The sequence below is a fragment of the Triticum urartu genome, chromosome 7, assembly GCF_003073215.2.
Source record: "Triticum urartu cultivar G1812 chromosome 7, Tu2.1, whole genome shotgun sequence".
NCBI lineage: Eukaryota > Viridiplantae > Streptophyta > Magnoliopsida > Poales > Poaceae > Triticum > Triticum urartu.
In genome coordinates, this window is record NC_053028.1 from 589,897,218 (window position 1) to 589,915,696 (window position 18,479).

The 18,479-nt window shown below is 47.5% G+C and overlaps 1 protein-coding gene across 1 annotated transcript; it reads right to left on the minus strand.

Annotated features, from left to right (window-relative positions):
• Positions 1 to 7,718: 7,718 nt before the first annotated feature.
• Positions 7,719 to 10,177, minus strand: LOC125522879 (PAN domain-containing protein At5g03700-like). The gene has a single exon (XM_048687924.1). The coding sequence runs from the start codon at positions 9,884 to 9,886 to the stop codon at positions 8,369 to 8,371; it is 1,518 nt and encodes a 505-aa protein (XP_048543881.1). The 5' UTR covers positions 9,887 to 10,177; the 3' UTR covers positions 7,719 to 8,368.
• Between the last annotated feature and the right edge of the window lie 8,302 nt (positions 10,178 to 18,479).

The window sequence follows — 18,479 nt, forward strand, 5'->3', positions numbered from 1 at the left end:
AGCCCTCTTCCTCAACCTCTCCCTCCTCCTTGCTAGATCAAGGCGCAGGAGACGTCCTCGCTCCGTACGTGTGTTGAACACGGAGGTGCCGTCCGTTCAGCGCTAGGATCTTCGGTGATTTGGATCACGTCGAGTACGACTCCATCAACCCCGTTCTCTTGAACGCTTCCGCTCGTGATCTACAAGGGTATGTAGATGCACTCCTCTCTCCCTTGTTGCTAGATGATTCCATAGATTGATCTTGGTGATGCGTAGAAAATTTTAAAATTCTGCTACGTTCCCCATCACAACACTTAGAGAAGCACTGGCCCAGGGGGGTTAAAATAAAGATGACCCTCGGGCTCCGGAAACCCAAGGGAAAAAGGCTAGGTTGTTAGGAAAATGTAAAACCAAGGTTGGGCCTTGCTGGAGGAGTTTTATTCAAAGCGAACTGTCAAGGGGTTCCCATAACACCCAACCGTGTAAGGAACGCAAAATCAAGGAACATAACACCGATATGACGGAAACTAGGGCGGCAAGAGTGGAACAAAACACCAGGCATAAGGCCGAGCCTTCCACCCTTTACCAATTATATAGGTGCATTAAAGTAAATAAGATATAATAATGATATCCCAACAATATCCATGTTCCATCATGGAACAAACTTCATCTTCACCTGCAACTAGCAACACTATAAGAGGGGCTGAGCAAAGCGGTAACATAGCCAAACAACGGTTTGCTAGGAAAGGTGGGTTAGAGGCTTGACATGGCAATATGGGAGGTATGATATAGCAAGTGATAGGTAGCGCGGCATAGCAATAGAGCGAACAACTAGCAAGCAAAGATAGAAGTGATTTCGAGGGTATGGTCATCTTGCCTGAGACCCCGCAAGGAAGAAGAACGGGTCCATGAAGAAGACAAACGGACGTAGTCGAACGAATCCTCACAAACGCGACGTAATCGGAACTAACCTGAAGAAGCAACACCGGAAAGAAGCAAACAACATGGTAAACAATCATCACATAATCATGGCATGATGCACAACAAAGTATGATGCATGTCCGGTTTAAATATGCATGGCATGGCAATGTGCACAAGCAAAACTACAAGTTAAGTGGAGCTCAATATGCAACGAGTTGAATATTGACGAAACACCACAACAATTATTTAGTTCTCTCCCGTTTAAGTACTCAACAATATTAAATGTTGGTTAGCATGGCAAGGGTGAAGCATAATAAAACTACTTAACTAGGCAAGTTTAAATGAGGTCGGAACAACAAACAACAAGTCCGGTAAAACCCCATATGCATTTGGCAATTTAATGCAAACAACAATTTTAAACATTCTTGATGTTGTTATCATATGATGCGGATGACATGTGCAAGTTATATGCAATTTTATGAAAATGTTGACATGAACATGATATGAAGCATTTGTCACCGTGGTGGAAAGAAAGGGTGCCACGACGATGATAACGAAAATGGTGCCACGGCAACGTTCCGGTTCCGATAACTCGATTGAGATGCCGGTGGAAAAGAACAAGTGTGCGGAACATGCAAGAGTGAACGGGAGTGATCCCGGTTACCGGGTTCCCACGAGACGATGGCAATGAGGAGGAACAACTAACTTTCACGGGCGAATACAACAACCAACCATGCATCTCATATAACACAAGCATTCGTCCCCGGGCGGTCGTTCTCGGCGGTTATACCTTTGAAGTGGATCGGTTCGTAGAGGAAGTAGTCGTTCACGGGTTGTCGAGGGAAGTAGTTCATGTCCGTAGATGTTCGGGGTCACGACACAGAACTTGACGTCCACGGGGTCTTCAGCGATGGTCGTGGTACATGTTATGTAGACGTTCGGTCGGCGGTAGTGGTACACGTTTTGAAGGGGAAGTAGAGGTTCTCGCGACATGCACGGGATGGTAGTTGTACACGGTCATCGTGGGAAGTAAAGGTACACACGAAGGTAGTCGAACTTAACGGTTCTGTTACACAGGTCTTCGGCGACAGTAGTCGTTCCCGTTCGTTCTGAGAGGAGCTCGACACATCTCGGATGAGTAGTCGTACACGCACGTAGATGAACTTGACGGATCCCGTTAGTAGTCGTACTCGGTGAACCTGCGTAGTTGTACATATCTTCATGCTGTAGTCGAACTTGATGAAACCCACGGCGATGGTAGAGGTACACGGCCGGCTTGATGGAACTTGGTGAAACCAAAATGTGGCAGCACAGAACGGTCTTGGCGGTCAATGACGGGAGGTGGGCGGCGAAGTAGCAGCAACGTGCGGACACTGGCAGCGGCATCCGTGAGTAGAGGCACAGCGTTGGTCGTGGGCACCGGCGGTGACCGGACGCGGGAGGCAGTGGAACGGGACGACGAAGCAGCAACTGCAGCGTGGCAGCGGTGCGGTGGTGAGCTCGCAGTGCGAGGACGACGACGAGCTTGGCGCATCCGGAGGTAGGGACGAGGCCCTGCCGGCGGGCAGGAGGCACAGAGGAGGGAGGCGAGGCCGAGGAGGAGGCCTCGGGCGTGGAACGCGGGCAGCTGCTCGCTCGTCTTGGCACGGGCGCCATGGCCATGGCTGGAGCAAGACAAGCAAGGCGTGGGAGGAGGAAGGCCATGGCGCGGCTGCTCGCTGGAGGCGAATGGCGGCGAGGCAGGGCATCGACCTACTGGCTTGTGGGGCACGTGGCCATGGCAAGGAGGCGGGGTAGAAGACCAGGGCGCGGGGCTTCAAGGCGAGGAGGAGGCCATGGCAGGAGGTCGGAGGTGGAGTGGCAGGAGGCGCGGCGGCGTGGCTACCTGGTGTTGAAGATCGAGACGGAGGAGTGGGGGTTCGAGCACGGGGGAACGGGAAGAAAGGCGCGGCGATAGAGGGAGGAGAGGAAAACAAGTGAACGAGGGAGAGAGGGATGGGGATCGAGCAGAAAGAGGCTAGCGGCGCGAGGTGGAGACGAGGAAGAGAGGAGAGATGCGCTAGGGTTACGGGGGGGTGTGGGCCTTGGGCCAAATTGGGCTGCGGGCTCCCTTCTCTCTTTCTCTCTTCTCTTCTTATTTCTCTCTAAAAACAGAAAAAGACAAAGAAGGAAAAGAGAGAAAGGAAGAAATGAGTGAAAAGAGATAAAGAAAGAAATGAGTGGACAAGAATTTGGGCATGGGGATTATTGTTGGAAATATGCCCTAGAGGAAATAATAAATTGGTTATTATTATATTTCCTTGTTCATGATAATCATTTACTATCCATGCTATAATTGTATTGATAGGAAACTCAGATACATGTGTGGATACATAGACAACACCATGTCCCTAGTAAGCCTCTAGTTGACTAGCTCGTTGATCAATAGATGGTTACGGTTTCTTAACCATGGACATTGGATGTCGTTGATAACGGGATCACATCATTGGGAGAATGATGTGATGGACAAGACCCAATCCTAAGGCTAGCACAAAGATCGTGTAGTTCGTATGCTAAAGCTTTTCTAATGTCAAGTATCATTTCCTTAGACCATGAGATTGTGCAACTCCCGGATACCGTAGGAATGCTTTGGGTGTATCAAACGTCACAACGTAACTGGGTGACTATAAAGGTGCACTACAGGTATCTCCGAAAGTGTCTGTTGGGTTGGCACGAATCGAGACTGGGATTTGTCACTCCGTGTAAGCGGAGAGGTATGTCTGGGCCCACTCGGTAGGACATCATCATATGCGCAATGTGACCAAAGGAGTTGATCACGGGATGATGTGTTACGGAACGAGTAAAGAGACTTGCCGGTAACGAGATTGAACAAGGTATCGGGATACCGACGATCGAATCTCGGGCAAGTACAATACCGCTAGACAAAGGGAATTGTATATGGGATTGATTAAGTCCTTGACATCGTGGTTCATCCGATGAGATCATCGTGGAACATGTGGGAGCCAACATGGGTATCCAGATCCCGCTGTTGGTTATTGACCGGAGAACGTCTCGGTCATGTCTGCATGTCTCCCGAACCCGTAGGGTCTACACACTTAAGGTTCGGTGACGCTAGGGTTGTAGAGATATTAGTATGCGGTAACCCGAATGTTGTTCGGAGTCCCGGATGAAATCCCGGACGTCACGAGGAGTTCCGGAATGGTCCGGAGGTAAAGAATTATATATAGGAAGTCCTGTTTCGGCCATCGGGACAAGTTTCGGGGTCACCGGTATTGTACCGGGACCACCGGAAGGGTCCCGGGGGTCCACCGGGTGGGGCCACCTGCCCCGGGGGGCCACATGGGCTGTAGGGGGTGTGCCTTGGCCTATATGGGCCAAGGGCACCAGCCCCAAGAGGCCCATGCGCCAAGAGAAGAGAAAAAGGGGAGAGTCCTAAAAGGGGAAGGCACCTCCGAGGTGCCTTGGGGAGGATGGACTCCTCCCCCCCCCTTGGCCGCACCCTTCCTTGGAGGAAGGGGCAAGGGCTGCGCCTCCCCCTCTCCCTTGGCCCTATATATAGTGGGGAAAAGGAGGAGCAAACATATCTAAGGCCTGGCGCCTCCCTCTCCCTCCCGTGACACATCTCCCTCCTCCCGCAGCGCTTAGCGAAGCCCTGTTGGAATCCCGCTACTTCCACCACGCCGTCGTGCTGCTGGATCTCCATCAACCTCTCCCTCCTCCTTGCTGGATCAAGGCGTGGGAGACGTCTCCGTGCTGTACGTGTGTTGAACGCGGAGGTGCCGTCCGTTCGGCACTAGGATCATCGGTGATTTGAATCACGACGAGTACGACTCCATCAACCCTGTTCACTTGAACGCTTCCGCTTAGCGATCTACAAGGGTATGTAGATGCACTCTCCTTCCCCTCGTTGCTGGTTTCTCCATAGATAGATCTTGGTGATACGTAGGAAAATTTTGAATTTCTGCTACGTTCCCCAACAATTATTTCCCCGGACTCGCAAAAAAAATGAGCTCGATCCAAAAAATAAAAGTGGCATGATTGAAAGATCTGGATTCAAATCCATTTGAATTTAATTCAAATGGTTTGAGTAAGTTCAAGGTTTTGAAGAGTCCAAAAATGTTGGGAATTTTGGTGGAGGTCGGGAAAGTGCCGAAAGGATTTATGGGAAAAGTTTGAGGTCAAGAAAAAAATGAGATAGACAAGGCATGGAATTTGTTTTGCAAGTGTATTATGCTCAATTCCAAATAAATGGAATATTTTATAATAGTTGCATAATAATATTGGGAGTGAATGTTCTAAAGAGAAATCACCATTGTGAATATCCCTCGATTTAAATAGATCAAAAGATCTATGCAATTTTTAGTTGAATTTTTTAAAAAATGAAATGGCATGATGACATAATGCAATGATGAATGCAACAAACCAACAACTCACACGACAAAACTCGGAAAATATGGAAGGCGTCTGAAGCTCCGGTCTAGGGGCGTCACACATGGTCAATATGCGAGGAAGGTATTCCTTCAACACCCACAGTACAATATTGAAGTCTTGCTGAAGAGTACGAAGGTTGGGCGGGCAATTATACATAGCCACTGGCCTAAAGTTGCAAGGACATTCAACAACACTGAAGGCTCAATATTTGCCTTCCGCTTCTGCAGTTGCCCAGATGAGATTCATCTGTCTATTTACCGTGTACGATGCTACTTTCGAAAGGTTTTTTATGTTGCATGTGAAACTTGGTGTTGTTGTGTAATGGCGTAACTGAGTGCCGAAGCTATCTGATGTAATTCGATTATGAAATCCTGGTTGCTGTTATACGGATATGAAATATCTGATGTGTTTTATAAGAAATATCAATTTGATTAGTACATGGATTATCAATAATAGGCTAATTACCCTGCTTATTGGGGGTTTCTATTGTAGACGGTTACTCAGACAGCACCGTGGGCAATGAACTCAAACAATCCACACGGTTTATAGAAAGTAGGAGTGTTCGATCAACTAACAATCACACACGGCTTCCGGCAGAGAATTATTTGCATTAGGCCACCTTGCACAAACGTTTCCACACAAAAACTATGTGTGATATACATGCGAACGGAAATGATTTTCTAGGACTCACCGTGTGGGATGTACATACGAACGAAAACAATTGGGTTTCGATCCCCGCCAGACTGCACACGAACTCATTTTGCCCCAGCCCATGAGCCAGGAGGGCCTATCCTCAACGGTTTATGTGTCGTGTGAGAAGGACTCCCCTATCGCACACACTCAATTGGTGACAGTTCCAAACGCCAACGCGAAAAGAGGGTTAAAAATCGTTTGTATAGCACGTCGTTGTACCGGTGTCTGTCAAGCAACATCCATCAATAAGGCCATCATCATCTACCATGCACGTTGGTTTGGTGTTGTCTGAGGCTAATGCGACAAGATCAGGGGCAATGTCAGCAAGCGAAGAGCCTTCAAGGCACACATCGTACCAAAACAAGGCGATGCTACCATTTCCAAAAAAAAACAAGCTGCATAATTGAGGTGAGCCACCTCGTTTGGATTTAGGGGAACTCCCAATCATTGCCAAAACTTATCAAGTTCGGTCCTAGCAATCCATGCACGACGGACTTCCGTAACGATACTCTCACCTGCCAAGTTCACAACCCCGAGACCCCCAAACTCCTTAGGCTATGTTCGGTTACGCCCTTCCCCGCGTGGTTTTGGGCCCAAACCACGGGGATCCAGGCGGATCGGCCCCACTAGGAAATAATCTTCACGTTTTCGATTTGACGCATTCGGTTAAGTCTCGAGCAGATCTTTCCCCCGTCAAAACCCCTCAAAACCGCGAGGAAAAAATCAGCTCCAGCCCACCCGTGAAAAAAAATCCGCCTCCCTCTCTCTCTCTCTCTCTCTCTCTCTCTCTCTCTCTCTCTCTCTCTCTCTCTCGTAGTACGTAGGTCTCTCGTTGACGCGACCGAAGCGGGGGCGTGAGCTTAACCGAATGGAAGAAAGAAGCCCCGATCATTTTTGTGGCGGGGAGTCAACCCCCACAGGGATTAGGTGCTGACACCCAATACCGGCAGGGATTAGTTTCACTAGGGGAACTAATCTATTGTAACCGAACAAGGCCTTACGGGTGCAAACGACCTCCCAGTTGACAAGGTAGTGCCCTCCAACAAATTCATAAGATCCCTTCCGGAGGAAGGCATAATGAATTCGTCGATTTTCTTAAACATCCAAAGAGGGGCGTCAAGAGAAATGAAATGGAAAATTGTAATGCATATTAGAACGGATTGGACGAGCACAAGACAACCACTATTTTAGAGGCAAGTCTCGATCTGGTAATGTCCAACAATCTCCTTAAGTGGTAATGACCCAAGCATGTTGTCTGCTTGTCATGGGTTCCTAAGTTGCCGTCACCCGGTCACACGCATAGCACATGTCATAGCCCCCTCTTTCCCTCCTACCTCGTTAGGTTGTCCAAAACTAAAAATCTATTTCCTTTAAAAAAAAGGAAACTCTCAAAAATATGTATTCTTCGAGCTATGTACTTGTTCTTTGGCCAACGGGATAAATCACTACATGTGACCTTAATTTGAAGAAATTTATTTTATTAGCTTTTTGGTTGAATCAATCTCCATGGACCGTGTGGCCATGATTAGCAGTTGAGCCTCGAGACAAATCCCATTACAGACAAGAAAGACACAAAATTTGCATGTAGGTGCTTCAACTGCAGTATAGATAGAAGGAGTTGATACGGAAAAACCTTCAGGCCTCTTTTAATTCATAGAGTAGGAAAATCATAGAAATAAAAAAGTCATAGAAAATTAGATGAAATGTATCTCAAATTCTATAAGTAGGAATAGAAAAGGAGATGCCCTTTAATTCATATCATAGATTTGTTTTCATTAAGTCTAGGCTAATATTTATTTTTTTATGAAATATGGAGGATGGGAAGAATTCCTTCATAGAAATAGGATTCCATTCCAACAAATCAAAGGGCTTTAAATAAATTTTTTCTATAGAAATCATATACTATGAAATTTTTGCAAGATTTCTCTAAATCAAAGAAGGCCAATATGAAGTTTGAAATGATGAATTGAGGTAGAGTATGTTGATGATCCGGTAGTTATCTAAGAGGCGGCGTGCTGCGTCACGCATGACGGTCGCGAGAAGGAATAAAACTGTAGACGGAAAGGCTTGAGCTGAAAGGCGCATGGCAATCGTTGGATTTCAATCCAAACGGCTAGATGAGTGTCCGGATCTTGAAGTTCCCCGAGCCGTCGATGGTCCGGCAGCAGATGCCGCCCTGACCAGATTGGCAGTTTTTTCTCGCCCAGACACCGCCGATCGTGTCGGATTAGCTTTCTTCTCCGATCAGCGGGCGCCGTCGAGCCTACTTCCCGCACCCGTGCTGCCGTGTATCTTTCCCGTACGTCGTGCCGATCTGGTTGCTGGATCTCACCATCCTGGCTGGCTACCTCCGCAAGGAGTTGAAGCTGCTGGAGAGCTCGACGGAGCTGAAGGATCCCAGATTCTTGTAGGGACCCGGCGAGAGCCCATCACCGTCGGCGCCCAGCTGCTGCCGCGTCTCCGCTGCCGCACGGCGCCTCCTGTCCCACACCCTGTACGCCCCGAACGCAGCGGCGGCAGCCACCACCGCGACGCCGACCGCAAGCAGCGCCGCCTTGACGCCGGTCGCCCTCCCGCCGCGCGCAGCCGCCTCTCCCACGCTCCTCACCTTGAAGTAGCCCAGCTTCTTCTCGTCGGCGGCCACCATCAGCTGCGCCGGGTAGTCCATGAGGTAGCAGTAGCCCGTCCCGTTGCTGTACACCGCGCCCCAGCAGCTGCAGTTGCGCGCGCACAGCGCCTCGCAGTCTCCCGCGGACGGCGCGTGCTCGAACCCCAGCAGCTCCTTGTTCGCCGGCTCCACGCCGTGGCTCCGCACCTCCGAGTACAGCCCGCCAACCTCGCCGCCCGTGGTGCCGCACAGCCCGCTCCCGACGGAGGGGGCGGCGCAGCCGGGGCCCTCGGTGGCGTTGGCCAGGCACGCGCACCGGCCGCTGGGCGGCACGCAGACGCTGTAGGCGCCGCAGGTGGTGGGCAGCTCGCACGAGTCGGTGATGGTGGTGTAGTCGAGCACCCACCGGGACCCGTCCCAGTAGTAGGCGCGGAGGTTGCCGTCGGGCTCGAGAGTCATGCGGCGGAGAGCGCGGACGCCGTGGTTGAAGGTGTCGAAGGACATGACGTCCGCGGGGGGTCCCTCCTTCTGGTACATGCCGAGGTAGCCGTCAGGCTCCACGCGCACGTATATCGGGCCGCCGCCGGCCACGATCCGGGCCTTGGCCTCCAGAGCCGTGTGCTTGGAGTACATGGCGGCGGCGACGCTGCCCGACGACAACGGTGGCGGCTCCACGTAGAGCGCGAAGTAGTTGCTCCCGAGCCGCATGGCGTATCGCTGGTCGATGGAGTGAAGCGCCGCCGATGAGGTGAGGTTCTGGCCCTGGACAATGGTGTCCGAAGGGTAGTCGAAGCTCTGCCACACGGCGACGGGCGAGCTGCTGTTCTGAATCTGAAGGTTGGACGTGTTGAGGAGAACGGCGCGGTCGCCGGCCGCCGCGGCGGTGGACCAGAGCACTTGGTTGGTGGCGCCGTCCGTGAGCACCAGGTTGCCGTTGAAGGAGAGGGACGCGGCCGCGGACCACGGCGCGGGGCGGTCCGGCATGGCTCGCCAGAGGGGGAAAGCGGAAGGGAGGTGGAGGACGGCGAGGTCAAGCGTGGTGGAGTTGACGCGGAGGAAGCCGAGGGCGAAGACGCCGGTGGGGTCGGTGAGCACCGGCTGGAAGTGCGAGTAGGACGTGTCGTGGGCGGCCGAGAAGCCTTGCCGTAGCTCCTTCGCTGAGGCCGCCGCCACGCCCGCGCCGCCGGTCAAAGAAACCAGCAGCGCCGCAGCCGCCATGCACATCGTCACAATACGCCCACCTGACATCGCCATCGTGCGGCTAGCTAGCTCGCTAGCTCCCTCCAGTGATACTTCTGCTCAGAGACTCAGGATCTGAGTATGGATTCTTGAAAATGGAAGTAGACAGAGTGAAGAGCACAGAGTAGAGTTGTATATGGAAGAAGAAGAAGCCAATGCGAATTTGGGATTGGGTTGGAGCAGGAGAAGACAAGCGCCGGAAATATTTATCTGCTAGTGCAATGTCCATGATCAGCAATGTCCTGGCTGCGAAAGTGAAGCCATAAAAGAGTGGGTGGGATAGGGAGGTTGGGTCAACGATCAGATGAGCACACTCTCGGTGGATAGTTTTGCCCGTGTCTTACCTTTAGATGCAATTTTGTATTGCCGACTTGCTGTTGGAAAGTGAGCTGGGTCAGGGTGGATCAAACGAGGGGTGTTTGTTTTCAGGGACTTTTTTGTATAGGACTAGAAAAAATCTTTTTTAGAGACTTTTTTATTAAACGGGAGGAACCTTTTAGGGACTAAACTAGGCATTTGGAACTAAATGAAGAAAACTCTCAAGGAGAGTCTTTTTGGGACTTTTCCAACAATGCCTCCCCATGCATCTATTGCCCCGCCACTTCATGGTGTTATTTGATTATTATACTAGGAGCAACATGATCATTTAATAGCCTCTAGAAAGGGACTAGGGACTTTTTAGTCTCTGGAAACAAACAGGGACTTTTTAAAAACTAGGAACTTTTTAGTTAGGACTAGAAAAAAATTTAGGACTAAAGAACCAAACACCACCTCAACCCATGCAAGGCGGGCAGCAATATCTTCTCCAGATGCAAGTTCAGAAAGTGCACACCTGGCCCCCGTTGGTTTCTGAACAGATCTAGTAGTATCACTTGTGATGCCGAATGCAGTAATCTGAGTCGCGAGCACGGAAAGTTGATGTCCTTGCTAAGTCATGAAGCCAGGCCGGTCTCCATTTTCTTTCACTCCAAAATACTGCTCCCTCTGTAAAGTGATCTAAACACTCTTATACTTCATCAGTTTCGTAATGTAGTGTATATAGATTTTCTGAAAAGTCAAACCTTACAAACTTTGACCAAGTTTGCAGAGAAAAGTGTTTATAACTACAATACCAAGTATATACAATATGAAAATACGTCTTGTCATATATCTAGTGATATGTATAGATATTCTATATGTATACGTGTTTCTCTAGAAACTTGGTCAAAATTTGTAAACTTTGATTTTTCTAATTAATTATACATACTACATTGTGGAACCGAGGAAGTATTTCTTTACAGACATAGAGAGTACATTTTAAGATGTTCAAACTTTACAACTTGTGTTCTTCTGAACCTTCGATTTTAAGGGAAGAACCTATGACCCAATGAGACATGGGTTCTAGTTGCAGGGTAAATATGAAGGTCACACTATGATCCCTCAGTTCCAAAATAGTTCCCTATGGTCTGGATATTAGATCAGGCCACAGTGGAAAGTAAAGAACTGAGATCCATGTCAAATCAGATCTTGGAGAAGCGTCCTCTTGTCTTGGTGTCAGATCATGTCCAAGAAGAGCATCATAAACTTCTTCTAAATGAGATAGTAGATCAAATTGAGAAGCTCACGATTTCGTACAACCCGGTCTTGGTGTATGATTGGATCTAAGAGTCCTTGCGTAAGCTAGATTTTTTTAACTCGCCCACCACCCATCTCGTTGCTAACGTCAAAGTTCTCGAAAGCGCCTTCGATGAAGTTGAAGAAATGGAAGAAGAGACCAGCGAGTCTTCAGACAGTCCACGAGCAGCCACCATGCCCTCGGACAAGTGGACGGTGACCTCGACCTACGCTATCTATATGGTAGGCACCCTCGATTGGAACAACAGGGGAGGTGGCAATGACGATGGAAACAACAACGGGGGAGGTGAGGACAACAACAACAATGAAGACAATAGCAACCTTGAAGACAACGCAAGCGAGCCTCAAAGCGATCCCAGTCTCGCAGACCATGACATCTTGAATGAGTCGCTTGGCAGCCCAAATCATGACCTGTTGCAGTTGAGGTTGGTCGAGATTGCCAGAAAGTTGACCAGCAATAACCAAGAAGCAACGCGTTCGTGAGTATGTGCAATACCTGGAGGATCACTGGAATGAGCTCTTCCAGGCGGAACAAGAGCTCAGAACCAAGATGGAGCGTGCGACGACAAATAAAGCGCCACCAAGCTATCACAAAAAACTACTAAAGGATTTGGACGTTGCTGTTGACCACAACACAATTTCCATTTACCAGTGGGCAAAAGACATGCGTAAGATTGCAGAAGAGTGGCCTCACCGTCAAGGCGGACGAAGGAATGATACCGGTGCACACACTCACAAGGTGCCGCATCACCGATATACATGTGTTGCTCCCTCTGAAAATATGAGTAGCCTAAGACCGAACTCTAGTTATCACACCAAGGATAAGCGTCGGCCTCCGCCGAGGACCTACTTCCTTAGACAATCTACCAGTCCGGGCGTCACCCACAAACGTTCAGTGAGAAGGCAGGACGACAAACCTAGATGGAAAAAATACAAAGACCAACATACTTACTCTAAAAATGAAGATGTGGGTATCTACGATTCGCGGCATGCCATCGACACCGCCTAGGACTGAGGTGATCCACCTGCAATGTATCTGCCCTATTTTTTGGATGGGGTGATGACTCACCAGTTCCAGATGAGCTTCAAGGTCATCAATATTGAGAAATATGATAATTCGACGAATCCTTCAGTTTAGATCGAGGACTGACATGTCTCAAACATATATATATTTTTTGCTTGTTTCATGTTATTATCATACAACTTTTACATACTTTTGGTAACAATTTATATAATTTTTATTTGGACTAACCTATCAATCCAATGCCAAAGGGCGGTTCCTATTTTCTAGTGTTTTGGAAATATAGGTCAAAAATTCACGGAGCCAGAGTGAGGTGGATTTTTTTGGAATTAAAGACACTTGTAGCTAGAAGATGGAGGCTCCACAAGGGTAGGTGGCGCGCCCACCCCTCTACCTGCATGGGCTGCCTGCGTGGATACTTCTTATGTCTGTTGGGGCCCTACTTTCGCCGCAGGAAAACTAATATTGTGGGAAAAAATCATGTTAAAAATATCAGTCCAATCAGAATTACGGATCTCCGAATATTAAAGAAATGGTGCTCGGCCTAAAAACAGTATTGAAACAAAGAGAAACAGAACGAGTGAATGGAGATCCAATCTCGGAGGGGCTCTCGCCCCTCAGGGAGCCATATAGGCCAAGGACCAGAGGGGGGGAACCTCTCCCCATCTATTTTGAAACTCTCCTTATCTATTTCGGAATCATGTTACGCCTTAAGATTAACCCTCTAAAAGTGAAGTTGTAGCCATGTGGATGGATTGAGAGGAAGGAACCCGAATATATATATATATATATATATATATATATATATATATATATATATATCCAATTTTCTCAAATGTAAACTTCTAGACTTCCTAATTATTTACCTTGGCCTCTCGGCATCCGACAAAGAACTAACCAACATTGACTGGGCTCCCGTGGTGGGGAAGGCGGGAAAGAGAGTGGTGCCCTAGCAAGGCAAACTCATGCTGTCGAGAGCATATATTTCCCTCACCAACGCTTGTCTTTCTGTGATTCCCTCGTTTTCCACGGGTCTGTTCCTTCTTGGGGAAGGTATTCATGACCAACTTCACACTACGCTTTAGGTTCTTCTAGGAGGCCGATGGCCTTAGAAAGAAATACCACATGATCCGATGGGAGGATCTTTGCAAGCCTAAAAGCCAAGGGGTCCCGGGCATTGCCAATTCCAAACTATGAACCTAGACATCATCACCAAATGGATTTGGAAGCTATCCCAACAACCTACAACCATATGGGTAAAGATTCTAAAAGAAAATTATTTCCCAAACTCCTCGTTCTTTTTTCCTTGGGCCAGGGCTCGCAAATCTGGAATGGGCTATGGAACTATCGAGAGGTTTTCCTACTAGGAGCCCGCCTGCAGGTAGGGAATGGGGCGTACACTAAATTTTGGATAGCCAAATGGATCTCCAACATGCCGCTGTATCCCACATGATCTTGATTGGCATTGCCTCTAGTCCTAACATCCTCTTGCAAGATGTTCTCGCCAACGACTAGATCAACATTTCTTACTTAAGAAACCTGAACCATCATCGAAGGATGGCAATGGATTCATCCTCGTCTATGCTCTGCAAGTCCACGTACCCAATGAGCCAGATAAGATGGTTTGGTCTCTCAACCCCAAGTTATTCTTCATTGTCAAGTCAACCTACTATAAGCTTATCCGAGGGCCTCGGGTACCTTTTGTCGAACCACTATGGGCCATGACTACTCCTCTTAAAGTGAAGATCTTTCTCTGGAAAACCAGTAAGGATAGGCCTTCTTCCCTCAGCTGATAATATCCTTAAGACATGGCCCAGGGAACAACAAATGTGCTCTGTACAATGCGACTGAAGACGCTGCCCACATCCTTTTCAAGTGTCCCTTGGCTGTCGGCTTATGGAGCTGCGTCCGACAAGGTTTATGATGTACTTGGGGCACTCACCCATACCCCAAGCTTCTTCAACATCTTGGTTCTGCCATGGGCCTGCACCGTATGCTAGCCCGACGAACTTTTGCAGTCAAGGCATGGACGTTATGGACCTGCCATAAAAAGCTTACATTCGAGAACAAGTTCCCAAAATACCCGGTTGACTACATTTTGAATGGTATCTCTTTATGCACCAATGAGCCTTATAGGGAAAGGCAGGGCGCAGATGTTGCTAAAGTAATGACTCAACTCATCAAGCAAGTCCATGCGAGCAACAGGAGCACTGCCAACAACTATCTACCTTAAGTTGGCGCCATGTTTTGTTTTGTTTCTATTTTGCACACTTGTTGAGCCGATTTCAAACATGTATTAAACTTATCTAAGACCTTGTATGTCTCATGGCCTTTGTTGTCCTTATTACTCTAAAGTCAGGCGCACTTGTGCCTTTTATCTAAAAAATATTATTACTGTACCACTTCAAAGTTTGCTGTTTTTCCAAAAGTTGTCATATTTTTTGGAGAACAAATTTCCTAAATTTGTCCCGTGCACATGCAAAATTCCTAAGTTTCCTATCCTTTTCAAAGAACAAAATGCCTCAATTTTCCATCTTTTTCAAAGAACAGGATCCCTAATTTTTTGCTTATGAAACAACAGATTTGGATTCATTGCATATGTCCAGTACAATTGTTTGTACACTTACCATGATCATAATAGGTGGCAAGATCATATGCGTTCCCACTACGAAATTGCCATGTTTTTTCTTACGAAACAACAATATTTTATTGATTACCATGTGTCCAAATTTTTGTACATTTTTTCATGATCATAATAGTTACCTTGTGAACTTATTTTGTACAAACACATGGCAATGTTTGAAAATCATACTCTGCAAGTGAGCTCGGAGGGGACTGATCTAGGTAGAACATCTCGCCTACGACACTCTCTATGTGGCTATTTACTGTACATTGCAAGGATGGCAACTTTGAGACTTTTTTCATAATTTTTCTGAAGCCATGTTTTTCAGGACAACTCATATAGTTTATCCTTCGCAATTCCATATCAATAGAAAAATACACCATTTCCAAGTTTTGTAGGTCTATTTTCGAATGGACCATATCATTTTTATTGTAATTATCATGACAAATTCTCTCTAACATGGCATTTTTATTGTAGATAGCACGGCAATTATTGAACGTGTGGCAAATTTATCTTCTGCAGCTTTCGCAAATCCATATTTTTGCCTTGATTTTCTAGAACGAAGTTCTAAAAAAATCCATTTTTCAAAACCAAATTCTTAAATTTTGCCTTCTGCCCATGGCAACTTCCTAAATTTGCCATATTTTTCAAAAGAAACAAAATTCTTATATTTCTATTATTATGTAAAAATTGTACTTCCCCACATGGCAATTTTACATATTTTTTGCACCATCCGCCACCACCACTAGAAGCGCCGCAACGCCAGTAACCCGTAGAGCCCTCCCGCGCATCAAACCGTCGCCGGAGTAGCGATTCCGGCGTGCCTCCGCCGTCTGTCGAGGTCGCCGGCGGCTAATTCCCGGCCGTGCCGACGTGGCCGCGTGATTAGTGCTAATCACTGCCAGCTAACCACCCCACAACCACTTGCACATGGGCCCCACCGTTTTAATTAACCAGCTAATGAAATAAGTTAGAATTAATCTAAGTCCAGTGGCCCCACGCGTCAACGTTGACCTCGCTAATGTGGCCTTTGACCGGTCCCACCTGTCATCCACCCAAACCAGCCTGAGACACTGACGTATGGGTCCCACAGGTCAGGTTTGACCTTGCCGACCCAGTTGACCTGCTGACATCACACCTATGTCATGCTGACACAGTAAAGTATTTTCTGGATTTATTCTTATTCAGGAAATTTCAGAAAATGGTACAAACTTCTAAAATTCATATAAAATCAACCGTAACTCCAAATGAAATATTTTATATATGAAAAATGATCAGAAAAATCCAATCTATCCATCTATACCATTTGCATGCATGTTAGAACACTTTAACCATGCTGTTTAAGTGAAACAAGATAATGCACCATTATGATTATATACATGAGCTTACATTTGAATCTTTGATTCAAATAGGTTCAAATCAACCTGTCCTAGTATGCATTAGTCAAAACACATTCATATTCACATGTCATGAGCATGCATCATATTGTTGCATTGCATTGATTGTGTTTCTTCCTTGTTGCCGGTGATTGTCCCCTCTCGATAGACGTATTCCGACGATGAGATCGATGACACCGATGAAGAGTTATACTATCTTCAAAAGTGCCAGGCAAGCAAAACCCCCTTGTTCATTCCGATACAATCCCACTCTCTCGCTCCTGCTCTCTTTTACTACATTAGGACAACAACGATTCAACTGTTACATGCTGCGGTAGTTGAAATCCTTTCCTCTGCATGACCTGTCATTGCCACAGTAAATAGATGAAATCCACTAGCATGAGTAGGAGTTGTTTGAGCCTTGATGTGCCTACTCATTCATGCTTGTTGTCATGCCTGCTACTGCTTAGAGTTGAGTCGGGTCTAATTCATCGGGAATGAATTGGAATGTGGTGAACATGTCCTACAGTGTGTGAGCTAAGTGTGTGAACACGATTTGGTAAAGGTAGCGGTGAGAGGCCATGTAGGAGTACATGGTGGGTTGTCTCATTGAAACCGTTCTTAGGAACTGAGTTCTGTGTTTGTGATCCATAAAACAGTTACTACCACGCATTGGGCCCGAAACCAATGGACCCTCTCGGCTTCTTGATCACTCTTGTCCTCTGTCCAGGAGTTGAAACTAGTTTCTGGTGTTTATAGGATATGTGTTGGCGGCCGTGCGTAGCGCTGACCCTAGGGGTGGGCTATGATGCGGTAGATACACCGTGGCACGGTGTACCGGGCGCCCGTTTGGTGTCTCGGGAACCCTGTTCACATCGTTCGGGGCCGTATGTGGAAACCTCGGCCGGACTCCCTGCGGATGGAACCTGGATAGGCGATAAACCTGGACTAGAGACTTGAGTGTTTAGGTGGGCCATGGCCGACACCCTCGTTGGGCTTCCGCTTGAAGGTTGCCGAGTACATGTCGTGTAAACGGCGGTAAGTGGTGAGAGCGTGTGTGAAGGAAGTACACCCCTGCAGGGTTAACATCATCTATTCGAATAGCCGTGTCCGCGGTAATGGACTTCTGGGTTGCCTATAACAGTTCATAGACAAGTGAAAGTGGATACTCTAAAACTCGCAAGATAAGTGTGAGTGCTATGGATGGCCTTCTCGTAGGGAGACGGGAGCGGATCCATAGTGGTGTATTGATTGGTGAATATGTGGACTCGTGTGCGCCACCTCAAAAGAGTTGCTTGCAGTCGTAGTTCAGGTTAGCCACTGAGTCAAAGCTGGCTTGCTGCAGTTAAACTCCACCACCCCCTTTATTGATACCGATGCATATGTAGATAGTTCTGATGTAAGTCTTGCTGGGTACATTTGTACTCACGTTTGCCTATTTTATGTTTTGCAGAGAGACGTCAGTCTCGCTAATAGTTCCGTGTGGACTTCGATGTTTAGCTTGATACCTCAGCTACGATCTTGTGCCCTCGGCAGGATCTGGGAGATAGTCAGGCTTCTCAGCCTTTTTCATTTATAGATGTCTGTACTCAGACATGTTAAGCTTCCGCATGTGTTTTGACTTGTATACTCTGAATGTTGGGTCATGAGACCCATGCTTGTAATATCTCGCTTCTCGGAGCCTAATGAATAAGTACTTTGAGTCGTAGAGTTATATTGTGATGCCATGTTGTATTTACACATATCGAGCATATTGTGTGTATGATTGAAATGCTTGGTATGTGTGGGATCCGACAAATCTAGTTGTTTATCCTTGGCAGCCTCTCTTATGGGGAAATGTAGTCTAGTGCTTTCTTGAGCCATAGTAGTCCGCTACAGCCCGGTTCACCGGAGTCCTGCTAGCCCAGTGCTACAGCCCGGATTCACACGCTGCTGACCGACATACTCGATGTGATTCATGTATGCCTGTCCCCA